General features: G+C 29.4%; 1 protein-coding gene across 2 annotated transcripts in view; it reads left to right on the top strand.

The window, feature by feature from the left end:
• Positions 1–18,052, top strand: part of NFAT (NFAT nuclear factor) — a 61,439-nt gene that overhangs the window by 23,960 nt on the left and 19,427 nt on the right. For both annotated transcript variants that reach the window (XM_014431478.3, XM_014431477.3), the window contains exons 2-9: positions 3,695–3,784; positions 4,188–4,309; positions 8,257–8,387; positions 10,619–10,823; positions 12,614–12,804; positions 14,043–14,224; positions 14,798–14,988; positions 16,300–16,429. In XM_014431478.3, the coding sequence (XP_014286964.1) occupies positions 3,695–3,784; positions 4,188–4,309; positions 8,257–8,387; positions 10,619–10,823; positions 12,614–12,804; positions 14,043–14,224; positions 14,798–14,988; positions 16,300–16,429 (1,242 nt within the window). The remainder of the gene's footprint in view (positions 1–3,694; positions 3,785–4,187; positions 4,310–8,256; positions 8,388–10,618; positions 10,824–12,613; positions 12,805–14,042; positions 14,225–14,797; positions 14,989–16,299; positions 16,430–18,052) is intronic.

Below are 18,052 nucleotides of genomic sequence, written 5' to 3'. Positions count from 1 at the left end.
TTTTTTTTGTTGAACAAAAATCATGGAAATCCTTCATAGTACCTAGGACACTCGTATGGAATTGGTAGAAATATATAATACAAATATATATAATATAGTAAATATATTAATATATTAGATTGGGTTACCCCCACCAGCCTCAGAGAAAACAGTCAGAAATGTAGTAATGCATACATAATGTTTATTTATTCTAAGTTGGCTCTATAGTCCTTATATATTTTTTGTCGCCAGATATTCGTATGTATTCTAATTTTCCTCCATTCTTTAAACAATGAATAATAAACAATAAATTCTGTTAAAATTATTTAGTTTAATAAATGTTTCGAGCATAAATAATCGCGCGACCCATCTAAACCAAAGAAATCCAAAAGCTATCGCTATCGGATCTGGCCTCCTTCTGAAAACTATTTCGTCCTTCCCTAACATCGTTATAAAAATTCACTAATTCAATTCGTTTCAAAAACTCCGAATCTTGTCCAATTAAACTTTCCTTGAAAAATTACATACTCAACCACGATTCTTAATCGAAATGATTAATTATTTCAAGAATTAAAAAACATCAAATTTTGCATTGAATTTGAGCAAGGAATATGGGCAAAAACAATTTTTCTAACTTGGGTATAACGACTTTCTAAAGTCAGTATCATAGAAATAACTGTACTAAATTAAATATTTTACGAATAAAATGTGGCAAGCATCAAATTTTGTGTTTCTGGAGGAAACCTTACATTTCGAATCTTAATACTAGGCAATCCCTGCTGACTAATGGTTTTCTCCATTACTCATTCATCGGTACAAATTCCAGTCTACTTCCAGTTGTGGTATAAACTTGAAAAGTGGCAAACTTCTAAAAGCTACTAGTATGACTCTAACAGACTATAAAATTCTAAAAAGTATTAATGTTTGTGCCTCCTAATGAAAAGTTCACGGATCAAGACTAGAAAACATTAAATTCAGCTTACATTCCTAATTCGTTCCAAAATTATTGTCGAAATGACGGTAGAAACGGTAAAGTTTACCAATTTTGCTAGAAAGTGACTTCTAAATGAACCATGGAAACGGTTGTTCTAAATTAAAATTAAAAAAAAAATGTAATTGAATAAAACTTATTAATCATCAAATTTTGCGTTCAAAGAGTACCTACCTAATATTTTGATTCTGGTAAAAAAAAATTATATCTACATTAGAAATGTTTTATTTCTTGTAATACGCTCTGCTAGTATACTAGTTTCTGAATTAATTACTTGAGGGGATAATGGCAAGATTTTTCATGTTGTCCCCAGCATATCACGAGATTCAAACTTCTAATATATGTGTATAAATTTAACTGAAAACAAAATATTAGCTACTCACTGAACGCAAAATTAAATTATTAATTTTTCAAAAGCATTTAAAATTACATTTTAACCAAGCAGCCAAGATCTGATTTTCCAAAGCCGATTTCGACCATATTCCTTTATAGAATTAAAAGTGTATTAAAAAATTTAATGTAGTTTAATTCCTGAAATAGAGAAGCTATAGTTAGTGGGTACCGTTTTGGAGTTATAAATCAATAATTTGTAAAAAGTTAAAAAATGTTATATATATATTTTTTTTAATCGAGCAAACATAAGTTGGAGGACCGTGGAACACTAGCATACTTCTATTTGACCTCAACTTAAGCGATAAAAATGAAGTTTATTTCTACCATCAATCCTTATTTTACTGGATTAATACCATTGTCCTGTTAATTATTCTTTAGGTTAAAATATAGGACCTAGATCGGCATCTAGGATATATACATTTAGTTTTTCATATGATAAAATTAGCCTTCCAAAATCGCTACGAAACGCCCTGAATCAATTTTGATATCTTTAAATTGGCTTTAATGGGCTAGTTATAGAGAGAACTGTGTTACGTAATTGTTAGGGCGAGGACACAAACACTTCAAGGACGCTACAACTCAGAACTAGCCTTTAAACGAAATCCTTTCAGTTATCAAAATGCCTGTCTGATTGTCGGCAACAATAGCAATAGGCAGCAATTTAATTTAAAATTATACTTAAGCATTATATCTCATGATTAATACTAAAAATAATATATCAATACCAAATAAAATATTTAAAGTTTTTGTTTCTATTATTACCCTTCATTTTTATTACTGAACATTAGAATCTGTTGTATCAATGTGAAAGTGATTTTTTATTAACTTTTCTTACAATTATAAAACAAATACTTCCTTTTGGGGAAAGAGGAGGTTCTTTTCCCCAACTGAAGGGAAAAACTTCATATCAGAAACAACTTTTAATTTTAATCAATGTTCAGTGATAATTATTATTAGTATTTTAAGGCATCCGATAAGTTTTTGGAGTTTTTTTTTAACTACTTACTGTTTCACTTTCAAAAGAAATTCCAGAATGTGTTCCTTGACCACCCTGGGATATATAGTTTATCGAGTCCATCTGTGACATATAATTATTTATTCTGTTACTGCAGCCATGAGTCAATCCTGTGGGTTTAGGAGCCCTTTAGGGTTTATCTTCCCTCATAAAGTGGATACCCTGCATTCCCAGAGTTTAGTTACATGCGTTATCATCTAGCTAGATTTGCCTCATTACTGGATTGTAGTTTTATTTAAAAAGAACATCAAATGTAATTCTTAAATTTAAGTCGAACCACAAATTATAATAGAAAAATGTTAAAGATAAGAACAAAAAATTAAGGAATGTTATATTTAATAGATCTGCATGAACTAATCTCAACCATTATCAACATAATGGTTAATACTCAACAGTTTGTAGTTGAAGAATTTTGAGAGTAAAATTTCTATTATACTTTTTTCAATTATATCAATTCGATTGTGGAATGATAATGTTTTATAAAATGATGTTTAAATAAAAAATAAAACTTGTTTTAGTAGGTAGTAGAATAAAAATATGTACTTTAAGACATATGAATAATTACTTTAAAAACAAACTACTGAAATTTTTTTACTGTATAAAAAGACTTTCAAAATTTATCTAGTAGCATTAAAAATTAAATATGACAGATTTATTTATTTTTATGTTTTCCCTAACCCAGTAAGGACAGATCAACCTCTTATAAAAAGTAAGATGGATGACAATTTATATAATCATAGAGAAATTAGTTTAATTTTGGTATAAATATTGCTTAGGAATGTATAACATCTGGCCTGAATTAGATTGCTCCAAAAATCAATATTAAAAAATGGCAGTGATAAGCTAATGCTGAACTTTGATTCTCTGGTTTTTTATTTATTTAGAGGTTATCTTGTAATTAAATGTATTTCATATGTATTTTATGGTTATTATTATTCATTTTACAATACAAATTGGTTTTCTATTTTTATTTTATGTATCAATTTTAGTTTCTCTTTCCTTTCCTCTTTATTGTAATTTATTATATTTCTCTCTCTGAGAAGAACTTAAAATATACAATTTATTATTTTATATTAGCACTATTAATCTGCTCCAATATTAAATAGATACATTATAAAATATTGAAATTAGTTTAATTAAAATAATATTTTATTTTAATTAAAAATTTGCATAATCTATTCATTTTTTTAGTATGTGTTTATATTTTGTTGTGTCTCTTAATAAATTAACTCTTATTACAAATTTTTCAAATGATCTGATATAATAAAGGATTTTTTGCTGTAAATAGTTCATTTACACTATGATTTATTTTTTAGGCACTATGAAAATACTGAATGGAAAAGGAAAGGGGTACCGAAAAGGTGTTAAATGTACTCCGAGTAAACGTATGGGTCTCAAAATGATAGGTAATCATAATAATTTAGTTACTCATTTATAAAATATGCTTGATAATTTATTTAGTATTTTAGATTGGTTATGATAGTTTAAATTAGTTTTTATTTATTTGGACCAATGGAATTGTTAAATATAAGATGTTAATGATTTATATAAAATCTGAAATAGTGATTTGATTTATGTTACATTTATAACTTATATAACTACAAAGTTTGATAATTTTTTTTTTGTTTTTACACTACCAGCTTCCAAATTATTCTTTTTACAGATTATTATTATTATTTATTTTAAATTGATAAATTCTTTTGTGTTTTAAAGTAATAAAATATTTTTAAAAAGTTATAGCTTTTTTTTGTTATTTTATTATGGCTCTTATCATATTTAAAAGTGATGACAAAAAAGTTTATTTTTCAGCTTCGAAAAGGGAAGAAATGACTCCTGTTACTATGGATCCTTGCGATAATTCTAATGACTCTGGTCTTGGTTTTGACCACATTGATTTTCCTGCTACTCATTCTACATTTAGTACACAAGAGGTAATTATAGTAGGTTTATATGCATGTGTGTATGTATATATATATGCAGGGTGTCGAAAAAAAAAAATTTATGAATGAAAAACTTCACAAAAAATGCCAGAGGAAAAAGCAATAGTTCTGCCTCCAGAGTTTCACCTGCCACTATTACTTTTTACTCATTGACGACACATGTGGCTGACATAGTGAAAGCTTGAGGTTTGGAGATAACACCTACTTTTTAATGCTATAATTTGTAGTCATTAAAAAGCTATGAAAGAGTACACTCAGGAGTGTATCTATGTTGTCTAGAGTTAAGAATTAAAGCAGAAAACTGTCTGCTCTCAGCTGAGAACAAACACAATAGTGTGGTCTACTCTAAGGCTCTCTTGGCACATATGCTTCATAATCTGAATGGGTTTCTGCATTGATTTCTAACTGTAGGCGAAATTTGGATACACCTCTACCCTCCTGAGATGAAGGAACAGCCCAAATAGTGGATTATTAAAAGGCAAACAACCCTTAACTAGTTTTTTTGGGGTGCAAATGAAATTATCCTCAACAACTATTTGTATAAAGAATAAGCACTGGATAGTATAATAAAATAAAACATTATAAAAGAGTATATGATGCCTCAAAAACATCCTCATATGAACAAATGTTGATACAGGATGTTAAACTATTATTGATCACCTCTGTTTATGAATAATTACCTCTCTGTTTTAAATTATTACCTATTCTTACACAAGTAATTAATATGCAATATATTAAAACAGATACTTAAAGCGATTATAATGGTCAATATATAACAGGTTACAATCTCACAAGAGAAGATCATATCACCAAAAATAATGGAAGGGAGTCCTTCCTGACCAACCCTCCTCCCTATGCTCTGATTTAATGATTTCCTTATCTCACCTTTGAAACAATAGAACGGAAATAGGTGCTTAAGTTAAAATATTAGTTTAATATACTGAAAAAGTGTCTAAAATCATAAAGCCGTGTGAAATCTGGAGTTTATGTTTGTCTTTCATGATTTAAAATGAATGCGGACAAACTTGTGAAAACGGATATTCACACTCTCAAAGTACAGACACCAGGACCATCGGCCAGCCCATATGACTGCCAGGATACGATTTGGCAGAGGATCAACCAGGAGACCAAGCAGGATGGGTTCTAATAGCCATACAAATGTTAACCATAGGACAGGGCTCCTGGCTGATCTACTGACAGAAGATATCAGAAACAATTATATGTTTGTATCTCCAAAACAGATCAAGGCTATTCTTTCTTTTTTCGAGGAAGAATAAGGCCCTAGGTCACGACAGGAAAAAAACAGTTCTATTGAGACAGTCGTTTTTCAATTTTAACCACTTCATTGGTACTCGATTAAACTAATTTCTAACTTAAGTTTCCTCTTCCCGTTCTAAATAAATATTTCCGAGGTGAGATAAGACAGTATTGTGGTAGGTTGGCTGTAAAGAATTCCCCTCTACTATTTTATATGATCTTGAGTGATTGTAACATGTCATACATTAACCAATATTTACTATAATGGTCAGTTTTAAAAATAAGATAAGTAATGCTACCACGGAGAGCAGGAGTGATGGGTTTCACATTGTTTTCCAATTTTATCCATTCTAATGTTACTCGATTTATCTATTTTTCTAACTTAAGTCTTGTCTCCTCTTCCCAATTTAAATACATGTTTCAAGTGTGAGACAAATTAGGTTTTGGCAGGGCGGGTTGGTCGGGAAGCATTCCTTTCTATTAATTCTGGTGTTGTGATCTCCTTTTGTGAGATTGTGATATGTTGTACATTGACCAATATACTGGCTTTAAATTTCTGTTTCAAGGTAAGATAAATAATAAATAAACCCAACCCACTGTACAACTAATGCTGTAAGACAACTGGTGAGCTCTGTCATTAGACAGCAGACACAGTCCTGTTTTCCCTTCTATATCCTTCATAATCCCTTTCCCCAGTTTCCTCTTAAGATGCATTTCAAATATAGTAAAAGAGGTTGATTTCACCAATTTTCACTACCCCTGATATCAAATCCTATACACTCATGGGGTTTAGTGAAGTAGAAAAAAAAAATCGTTGTTTTTAGTTATATTTAAAAAAAATAATTGCTGTATTCATTAATTTACTATTTATGTGGAATTTTTTCTCTACTCAATTTTTTCATTCCATTTACTCAGATGATTGTGGATGATTTTACTCTGATGGATGTGCATGACCAAAACGTTTAATAAGTTATAAATTGGTATTTATTATTCTGAGGAATTTGAGGAACAACACAATTCTTTATCACCTATCCTATTTAATTTAGCACTAGAATATGTCATTAAAAATGTGATGAATGCCGAAAAGGGTTTAACTTTAGAGGGTAAAATACTGGTGCTTGGGTATGCTGATGATTGGTATTATTGGGTGAGGACAAGGAAACTATAGAACTAAATACAACCACATTGATAAACTCTGGTAAGGAACTAAGTCTTGAAATTAATACGGATAAAACAAAATATATGGTTAGCATTAGAAATGCAAGCAATTTCAGTGATATAGATGTAGGAGGTAGATAGGTTTAAGTATTTAGGTTCTAGAGAAAACGAAATTGATGAGGAAATTAAAGCGAGGTTAAAGGCAGGAAATGTTAGTTATTTTTCAATTTCGAAACTCCTTAGCTCGCGCCTTCTGTCCAAAAACTTAAAAATGAGAATTTATAAAACTATCATCTTTCCCACTGTTCTTTATGGGTGCGAGATATGGCCTCTTTCACTAAGGGATGAAAAGCGCCTTAAGGTTTTTGAAAATAAAGTAATATGTAAGATATTCACACCGAAAAAGGATGAATCAACAGGAGAATTCAGATTGCTACACAACACTGAATTAAGTATAAGTAAGGTTGTAGGGCTTAGTAATGAGCGGATCCCTAAAATGTTAATAAGCACTGAACCAGTGGGTAGACTGAAATGTAGATGGAATGATTGCATTAAAACTAATCTAGTAGCATTGGATTTGGAGGGGCATCACTGGAAGGATGTATGTAGAGAGCGAATGGTCGTATTGGCATTGAGCTTTCGGGTTCGTTAGGCCTTCATTATTATTATTATTATTACTCAGATGATTGTGTTAGAATTTTAACAAATAAATCATCTTATAATGAATTTAAATTCTATTTATGCTGTTTAAATTATGAGCTTCGGGTTAATATAAATTTTATGTAAGAAATACTATCTAAATAGTTCAGGAATTTGTACGATATATGTAAAATAGTATTGTTCTGAAGTCTTTCACTGTTAGCTATTTTTATAAGTATTCCTTCATAAGTCTGTTAAGAGACATATACAGCTGAGTATAGGGCATTAGTTTTCGGTAGTAGTATTAACACTTGTGGTTTTCATGACTCACGTTGATTTTGGTTTTTTACCAAAAATTGAATGGCACTATCCCAATTCACTGTATCCATCTAATCTCTTTTTATTTAAAAGGATGCAATAAAACGTTAGAGATATGGAATTAATAGAAGTTGGTTGGGGATGTGGTCAAGAGAGAAAACTTACAGAAATAGTAAAATTTATTTTAGGAAGATCTTTGATTGACCATGTATACTAATTAAAAGGAAGATGATGCAGGTGCAGTCAAAGGAACTCAAATAGTTTAATTACTGTTTGAGTTCTTTTGACCGCACCTGCAGTGTATTCCTTTTAAAAATTTTAGCGTGTGCCAATGTTTCAACTAAGTTTTAAAACTTCAACAGGTCTATGAATTTGGAAATTCATGATTAAGTGAATTGGCTTGATTCCAAATTTCATACATACCAACTCATATTCAGCTCTATACTCACTCATATAATTTATACAAACAGAAAGTATTATTTTATATTTAACATATTTTTTTCCCAAATTTTCTCTTATAGTTTTATTTATATTATATGAATTTAACATTAACTAATTTATTACAGTATTGTTGGGGTAATGAGGAATCCAAGAAACGGCGATATGATGTTAAATTGGAATCAGATAATGCCAATGATAATTTTACTTTCCCTCAAACAAGGATAGCTACCCACCAGTCACAGGAAGCTCCCCTAAGGTATGTTTAATGTTTTCTAGTTTTTCCTGTGTATTTTTTAATTGATTATTAACTAACACCCTAAAAGTGTGATGTTACTTGAAAAGTGTGTCACTTGTCACTCATGTAATTCTTTTCTCTTAGCCTCATCAGATTTATAGTTAAGTAATAATTATAGTGATAGACTAAACAGTAAAATCTTGATAACAGATTACCTAGTGATGACTGAGCTATATCTAAATGATCCCAAGTATTATAAATATAGAGCCAGCAAATTTTGTAATGAATAGAAATTCGCAGGTTACTAAAATAATCTATTACTGGAACATCTTCTCTTTAGATAACTGCTATTCCATAATCCGTTATTAAGATTTCACTATTTAGCCAATAATTAGTACATAATAGTAACAGTACACACTGACGTTTTACCCTACTAAGAGGAGACAAAGGAACGTAGTGTGCTGAAGGTAGTGCCATGTTCCCTGGCATATATATAGTTAAATTGTTATAATTTGTAGGTATGTAACTTTTTTCAGTAAACAGCTCTACCGATTTTCGATTTTGTTGGCTCTAATTACTCAATAATATCCACTGAATGTTTTAAAACAATTTGAGCTCAAAATAATGAAAAAAATATTTTATTATGCTTCATAACTCCTTTAAAGGTTGGTTTCCTTGATCACTGTTAGTGGCTGTTATGCGAAATAACTGTTAGGTTTTGATTACATTGCTTGCTAACTGTATTGTAGTGGGTGACAATAGGTTGCATTAACTTATAATGATCCGTGGGTCCTAATTATGTACTATTCTGTAGAGAATAGGCATGTTTCTTGGTTTTTACTTTCAATCTTGAATCTGGCTTTGATATAAATTGGACACTAAATGTTTGAGGGACGTTTTTACCATTACAGGGGATATTGTTAAAGAAAGAAAAATATATATGTTTATAAAGATATAAAAGCTTCTTTGTAATGTCTAGTGTTATGGTATTGAATGTTAAACTTGTGTAATTTGAAATTTACTGTTACATTAAATTGATTGGTTCCATTATTTATCATAAAAATATGTCAGTATATTAAAATAATACTAGTACTGTATAATAAAATACAAAATAACCCCATTTGTCCTATGGAACGTAATATTTCTGCATATTTCCTTAACTATATCGAATCTTTAATGAAGTTGTCTATAAATAATGATACTTTGTATTTTCAGAATAGCTTGAGTTTCATTCAGATGTGGAATCTACCTAACTACTATACTAAGCTTCATTATTTACAGCCAACATCACTAATAACCTTCAAATATATTTAAGAAAATATGCAGTAACATTCTGTCCCTTAAGACATGCGGTGTTTGTTCATACTTATTTATTTATTTTTTTATTAATAATATTTTTAGCATTTTATTTTGTTTAGTTAGGAAATATTAAATTAAATTAAAAAATAAATATCTTTCAATGCAATTTTACTAAAGTAGTATTTGTTTTTTTTGATGTGAGGATTTGGCCATTTTTTTCTTGTACATCTGTGTAGTAATAACCTGTAACAGTTCTTTTTTGTTCCACATTTTCTGCTTCTGTGAAAATTCAAGATGATTTCTGATCTTGTATACTTTCTTGGTCTTCAATTCATTTGATTAAGTGTTTTTCTTACCGTTTATTATTTATATAAATGGCACACCATTACAAATAAAGCTTTTAAGTAATGTAAGAATCAGTTGAAAACAATGTCCGAAAATGTCCTTAATGAACTATTTATTTGTTGATCCATATTTAGAATACTGTCTATTGTATTGAAAGTTTATTTTCTTATAATTGATTTTATTCAGTCTAGTTAGTATTATATTACAAAGTATTCTTTGACTCGTTCTTTTCTTTGAAGGAGTAGTATCTTAAAGAAGGTTACTGTTATATTAGATAATGAGGTGGAGTGCTTTGAAGCCTGAGATTGAGTCAATGGCAAATAAACATCTTTTTTTAGTAAAAAAAAAATCATTCAGGCTGTATACCTGTTTTTTTTTATATTCCATACCACCATTTTTTTATCACTCTAGTTAAATGAAATATAAGAAAATAATTTTACCAATTTATCTCCACTTTAGTTAGTCAATGAAATAAATGATTTCTCTAAATATGATACCAATTTATCATTTTCTTGTAATGGAAAAAGTTCTTAAGAAACTATTACATTTCTTTTAAAGATAATTTTTCTTTTTGTTTTAAAACTGCTGATCCTAAAACCATTTTCCAGTCTCCGTACCAAAGGTAGCATTTCCATGGGAAAAGGAAAAGGTAGCAAAGTAATGGTTGGTGGAAGTCAAGGATTCAGTCGCAATGGAAAGGTTCAGTTGCAAATTATTTCTCAACCTGAAATGCAACACCGAGCAAGGTATCAAACAGAAGGAAGCAGAGGTGCTGTCAAAGATAGGTCGGGAAATAGTTTTCCTATTGTCAAGGTAATATTTGTATTTATTGTAGCTTTTAATACATTTCAATTATAAAACCAACTGTAATTAATATTTTGTTTCGAGTAATGTTCATATTTTGTTTAAGAGCTAGGAGTTGGAAAAAAATTAATCATCTTAATTTTTTTATCTTTAAAATGTGTTTGAAAATTATTTTCAAGCTTCTTCTTTTAACGGGGAATGATATAAATATTTTGATTTTTATTAATTAAATATTAATACTTAAATTTGTAAATAAATACTTTAATTTGTATTTATTCAATTAATTAATTAAATAAATGTTGTTTTTTTTATAAATGTCCATATTTTGTTTAGGAGCTAGGCTAGGTGTAGGAAGTAAACCAATCATCTAGATATTTTTTTTCTTTAAAATGTATTTGAACAATTTTCAAATTTCAATCAAACAATTGAAAATTGTTGTTTTCAAGCTTCTTCTAATAGTGAATAATGCCAATTAATAGTGCTATTGATTATTTCAGTCAAATGTTTCATCATAAATTGATCACTTCAGTTTACTTCCAGAATATTTGTACTAAGCTGTGTTACATTCCAATTATTTGTGACCTGGCCTGAATCAGTATAGATTCCTAGTTTTCTATATTAATTGCTGCTACCTTCCAGTTTCTGACTCAAAGCAGTTTACTTGTTTCAGCAGCCACTCAGTCTTGCCAAAATGAATATCATCTTCCTACTCTTCTGTTTCCTTATAGAGATTCATTCATAACTCTGTAAGGTTCCGTTATTGTCCATCTACACAACTTGTGTCCAACTACAACCCTTCTTGCAAGTCTGATGATTTGGCTACAGATCTAGGTCATTAAACATTGTCTTAATTTCTGTGTTTGTTCTCCTTCTCAATTTTTGCTACATTTTTTGGACACCTCCAATTATGCATTACAGAATCCTCCTTTCAAATTTGAGAAGAGATCTTCGTAAAGCTTTGGTTAGGGTCGAACTGTCACAGCCATGTGTGAGTGGCCTTAAGAATGTTTTGTAGATTCTTATTTTGGTCTGCTTGAACAGTATGTAACTACGTAGATACTTTTTGGAAAGAAAAGTGACACCGACTAGCCATCACCACTTACCGTTCATGATAACATTTAGAATAGTGGAAAAAAATTACTCAACTTTTATCAAATGGACTTACATAATTGTTTTTCTCATCCATTTTGAATGACAATTTGACACATCATTCAAAATGGAAGAAAAAACTGATCATGTTTTGATGAAAACCATCCAACTGTTGTTGGAATGATGGTGTTCAAAATGGCCCATGCATGCATTTTTCTGACCTGTCAGTTTTTTCTCTGCATTTTCGAACATTATTGATTTGATTTCGACTGAAGTTAAGTTTTCTTACTAGACCAAATCCAGAAAGTATGAATTGATACATTTTAGGCATAAGTTTGAAATAAATTATATATTTTTTGTTCCCCTCAAAGGTGACCTGTCAACTTAACCTACTGCTCAGAATAATGATTATTGGTTTTATTATTTACTTTCCTGAACATATCCCACTCTCAATGCAGTACTAACATAACTCAAAAATTCAACTTATAAGAAAATTGAACTGAGACTTAAAGATGACAAGTTTAGATTAGAACTCACATTTTACATTTTTTTTAATCAAACCCATTTTATGTCTTTATTTTTTATAATGTTATTCACAAAACTCAGTATTTCAAAACAGTTTATACTGGACTTATGCAACTTTTATTCCAACTAGCTTTAATAAAGGTATTTTGAATTTGTTTGAAGTCCATGAATCGTTTATTTTTCAGTTGTCTGGTTACAATAAACCGGCTACTTTAGAGGTATACATTGGTACTGATCAAGGTCGAGTTGCCCCACATATGTTTTATCAAGCCTGTAGAGTTTCTGGGAAAAATTCGACACCATGCATTGAGAAGAAGGTTGATGGTACAGTTCTCATTGAAATAGAGTTGGATCCTGCTAAAGATATGACTGTAACGTACGTATATATTATTTATGGTAAAGTAATAATAAACATATATTAATGAACAAATATATATTAATAAAATTGATATTCCTTCTATTCAGTTTATTTATCAAATTTTAATAGATACCTTTTGGGTGATCTGTATTCAGTCTTAAATTTCTCAATAAATTTCAAAATCAAATGAAAATATTTACTTGTCTTTTATTATGTTTTTTAAATATTCTGATTAACTCATGGTCAGTGTGGCTACAGTGAAGTTATGAAAGAAAATTTATTGTAATTTTTTTTTTTCAAACTTATAACGATTATACAATCTGCACATTTACTGCTATCCTTATTGCTTTCCATTATTTATAATAAATGAAGTTTTGGAAAATTTTCCAAGTCAGTGAATTTTTTTTCAAACATGCAAATTTACCCCATCTTATCCCATTACATGCAGTGATTAAATTACCTTTATATTTTATTCCAATTAGTATTTTTTCTTAAATGAGGAATCACTCTCAATGTTTCACCATAATCATCTTCAGTCTAAACATTGGAATTTTCAATAATAGTTTTCAACTATAAATTAAAAAAAGTGAGACATTTTTTTAATAATATAATAATTGAGGTATTTTAGTTCCTTAATGTATTATTGGGACAATGGGAATGGAAGGGTGCATATACTAGGCTTTCTTTTTCTTTTATTTCTTAGTACATTTACGATTTAAGAAGCTATTTATCTTTTCGAATTGTCTTGTGAAGTATTCAGGGTCATATAATGCTGTCATTTTGAATGAAAATAGTGATGTTGAAGACAAGCCCAATATCTACTGTATATATGGCTTTCCAAACTTGGCTAAGTCAGAACAGTTTCTTTAAAAAGATAGTAATGAAAAGAAAAAGATGTTTGTGCCAACTTAAGAAAGTAGTGGATCTCTGGAAAGTGGTGTAGTGGAAAATCCATATAGGACAAACTAGGAACCAATGTGCACAATCCTTGAAAATTTTATAAAAAATAAATGAACTGTTTGATCGATTATGCCCTGGACACAGATTTGCAACAGACAAACTTTATATGTCTAAAACATAAGTATGAATTTTGAATTTTCAAAAATGAAAATTTTTGAATCTGCGGACATAATTTTTTTTTTCATTTCCTACATGAATACAAAACTTTCCTTCCTTCATTAGTGAGAATGCAAAAAAATCTTGATCTAAATAACAGAAAATAATCAATAATATAATTTTTCAAATTTTTGTTTCAGATGTGACTGTGTGGGTATCCTTAAAGAAAGAAATGTCGATGTTGAACACAGGTTTCCTGAAGAAAGTTCTGGTCGCAGTAAAAAGAAATCAACACGTTGCAGAATGGTATTCAGGACAACCATTACTCATGATGATAACACTGTCGAAACAGTGCAAGTTACTTCTCAACCGATTATATGTAGTAAGTTTTACTGTTAATTTTATTATTAAAAAAAATTAATTATTCCGTTAATATTTACTTAAATTATATATAGCATTCATAATTATGAGAGATAGTTGACCGTGGATGATGAATGAGGAGAAGATGGTTGGGGGTGCGGTCAATGAAAAACACAAATAAGTTCAATTAACCTATTTTAATGTGCCAACGTTTTGGCTAGAGTTTCTAGCCTTCTTCAGGACTGTTCGCTGGAAGATCAAACGCCTAATGGATCAATATAGCATAGATTAGCATGGATCAATATAGATATATAGCATTGTGTATATATACATATATGTCGACTATGTATTGGTAATTTTTCTTTTTCTTTTTATTAATGCTAGTTAAAAATTTGCCTTTGGAATATCTTTTACTTATGTAAATATTGATTTTTTATGCAAATATAGATTTAATAAGAAATATAAAAAAAAAGTCCTAATTATCAGAATACAATATTTTACTTTAGTCCATAACATTGACTTGATTTTTTTTGTGATTCATTTTCTATTTTTCAATAAAAGAATTTCTATAACAATTACATGACCTTTTCTGCAGCACAACCCCCTGGCGTACCTGAAATCTGTAAGAAGAGTTTGACTGCTTGCCCTGCTAATGGTGGTCTCGAATTGTTTATATTGGGAAAAAATTTTCTAAAGGATACTCGTGTCAGTTTTTCTCTTGGCGAACCAGGATCTGATTTGTTTTGGGAATCTATCGTTCAACCAGATAAAGAATTTCTTCAACAGGTATATAATTTTTTTTATTTGTTATATTTATATCTTGTAACTTATTTTATTTTTTTCTATAAAATAAGAGAATAATGCACTGTTTTTATTTTTTATTAATATCAGAAATTTCTTGTGTATGGTATTTAAATATTGTCTTCATTATCTTAAAGCTAACATAAAGGAATTATTGATTTAATTGTATCAATACTGGGACTTTCTCTGATAAAAAACAAAAAAAAAAAATTTGTTTAGACCATGTTATGTGGTAATAATTATCTTCAATATTATACATCTTTGTAATAAAGAGTTTGATGTGAAAACTGACTTCACTGTTACAAACCCTTTGTGGCGGTCAGGTAAAAATCCCTACCTTCAATGGTTGACGGTACCCTCCCTATGTCCCATTGAACCTTGCAGGAATACGGATGTACCTCAGGTATACATGCATGCCATCCTTAATGAATGGGTTAATAACACTTCTAATATCATACAATAGAACCAGTTGTTCCTACCTAAGGCTTATTAGGTCGTGTTGAGAAATATCCCTCAAACTATAATTACCCATACTGGAAGATTGCTGATTTGACCGTGTGTATTAATGAATGAAATATGGTCCAGGTACGGTCAAAAAAACACAAATAGTATACCCATGTACTATTTAAGTTTTTTTTACCGCACCCGGACCATATTCCATTCTATAATTACCCATTAGTACATATGATGCTCTCATCCATAAATTGGGTCCATTGTGCATAAGAATAGTACTGAAATCAGTTTCAAAGTGAGCTATTATCTCTTAATAATTTTTATTCATCTGATATCAGGCAGACTAGCATTATTAATTAGACATATTACTTCTAATCGACTGTTATACAGTCAATTTTTATTGATTAATTACAGGATATTGGCCATTAGTTTAAAAATTTTCTGACCATATATTTCTGTATTTAATGAATTTTTGTCTCATTTTTTTGTCCATAAGTTAAAATTATGAATTAATTGAAGGGCTCTTTTTAAAAAGGTTGCAACCACAATATTTAATGAGGCAGTTTTCTTGCATAAAAAAAATCTTTGTGACCTATCCTAACTGCTGTTGACCTGTTCTGCTGCCAATTTGAATGAATGAGTTCTTAATCTTTAACAAAGACTCTTGAGTACCAAAACTGAAAATTTGAAAAATTGTTAAAACCTTTTTAGTGGGAGCTCTTCAGCAATTATATGAATATTATACTTTTACTATCCATCCCAGTGTTGGGAGATCACTATCAATATGCTGGGTCACTGTTTTATGAAAAATTTTAAATTTAATTATTTATTTTTCTTTTTTAGTCTCATCTTGTTTGCAGTGTCCCTCCGTTTCGGGATACAAATATTAGAGAAGTGATACCAGTAAGGTTATCAACAACTTCTGGTGGAAGATGTTCTGAGCCACATACTTTTTTCTATACACCAGTTCATGGTAAGGTCATTTGCAGAAGTAATGGCAATTGGCACTTTCTGCACTTTGCTCACCTCCTCAAAGATGTTATGGGGCCCAATACAAATTGTTTCATTTTTATTAATTTTTGTTTTTTGAAGAGTTAACATAAAAAATCACTTCAGCCTCTTGAAATATTAAGTGACATGTGAGTGTGCTTTTATGAAATATGTAATATACATGGATATTCAACTTTTAACTTGAATGTATTTGAGTGTTGACTGTTAACAGGTTTGTCCATTTTTTTATAGTTGCTATATACCTAGCGTCTTCTGTTTAAGAAGTGTAGTATTTTTAGGTGATTGGTAGAAAGTGTAATCTGTCATTTAAGACTTTTGTGATCTATGTTTGTTTTATCCCCTACAAGTTTTTTCCTTTGTGAAAAATTTAAAAAAAATTTAACTACAATCAAAGATTCTACATAAGTTTCTTTTATAATCTTGATAATCTCATGGAAATAAAAATACTAAAGCGTTTGATTTTAATTGTAATTTTTAGTGAATGTGAAAAATTTATTAAAAATAAAGTGCATATTATTGCATAAACTGTGATACTTAAAAAAAAAAAATCATAGTACTTAAGAACAGAAAAAATAAAAAAAACAATGGGTTTAAAAACATTCCAGAAGAATTTTCTAAGTAAAAACAATGGTATATATATCCAGCAAAACAGGTTAAGATGAGATGTTCCGAAATAATGCTTGGATTTTTTTATAGTTTATAAGTCGTATTAATGCTCTTTTTTGGACCTTAAAGTTCTAAGAAATGTAAATAATTTCCATTATTTCATTTTTATATTCTTTTTATATTTATGACAGACTGAATCATCTTTTTCCCGGTGGGTGTACGTTATGTAGAAGTTTGGTATATCTCAACACGAGGTTGGTTGCTAGACTAACTATCATTTGTTATATGTGATTTTTCTTTTATAGTCCATTTTTTAAATTATGTCTCACCTTTTTTTTGAAATTTTAAGAATTTGTTGAAACGTGCTATCTAACTTTATTTTATATATATGGTTACTGTGGTAAATAAAAACGATAAACCTTTTTTTTTTTTGTAAAAGTTGTTTGAAAATTAATAGAATTTTTACAAGAAAGAAGTATTAGTCAGTTTTATTTTTAAAAAAATAGTGTAGTTTAAAATTGTTATTTAGTCCAAATAAATTATTAATTAAAAAACATTTCTCGCAAAAGTAATTTTTTAAACTTTGATATAAAATTTAATCTAAAGATGATTGTTGAGAGTGACAAGTTTCACTAGTTTGTATGTGTTTTGGGTAAGTAGATAGACCACATTGATAGTAACTTTTCGTTACATCTTCTGGTCGCTGTTGTTGAGGTGGCACATTTTTTATCTCAGCTGTCTTTTTCATTAGAGAGGTTCTGTGTCTGTGTTTGTAGCCTGTTCACAGTGGACATTTTCATTGTAACTTTTACATCTTTTTTGGTCTATCATCCTCCAAATCTTCAGTAATTACTGTTTTAGATGAGTCAGTACATTCTTATTATTCCAGGAGTAGAAATTAATACCAGAAATAACTCAGAAATATAAGAAAAAAGATTAATACAATGCTGCATACATTTAAGTATTTATAATATATGTT

This window comes from Halyomorpha halys, unplaced genomic scaffold (assembly GCF_000696795.3).
Source record: "Halyomorpha halys isolate HHAL.00 unplaced genomic scaffold, Hhal_1.1 Scaffold977.1, whole genome shotgun sequence".
In the NCBI taxonomy this organism is placed as follows: domain Eukaryota; kingdom Metazoa; phylum Arthropoda; class Insecta; order Hemiptera; family Pentatomidae; genus Halyomorpha; species Halyomorpha halys.
Note: the sequence above shows the minus strand (reverse complement) of the source record. Positions and strands in the feature narration are given on the sequence as shown.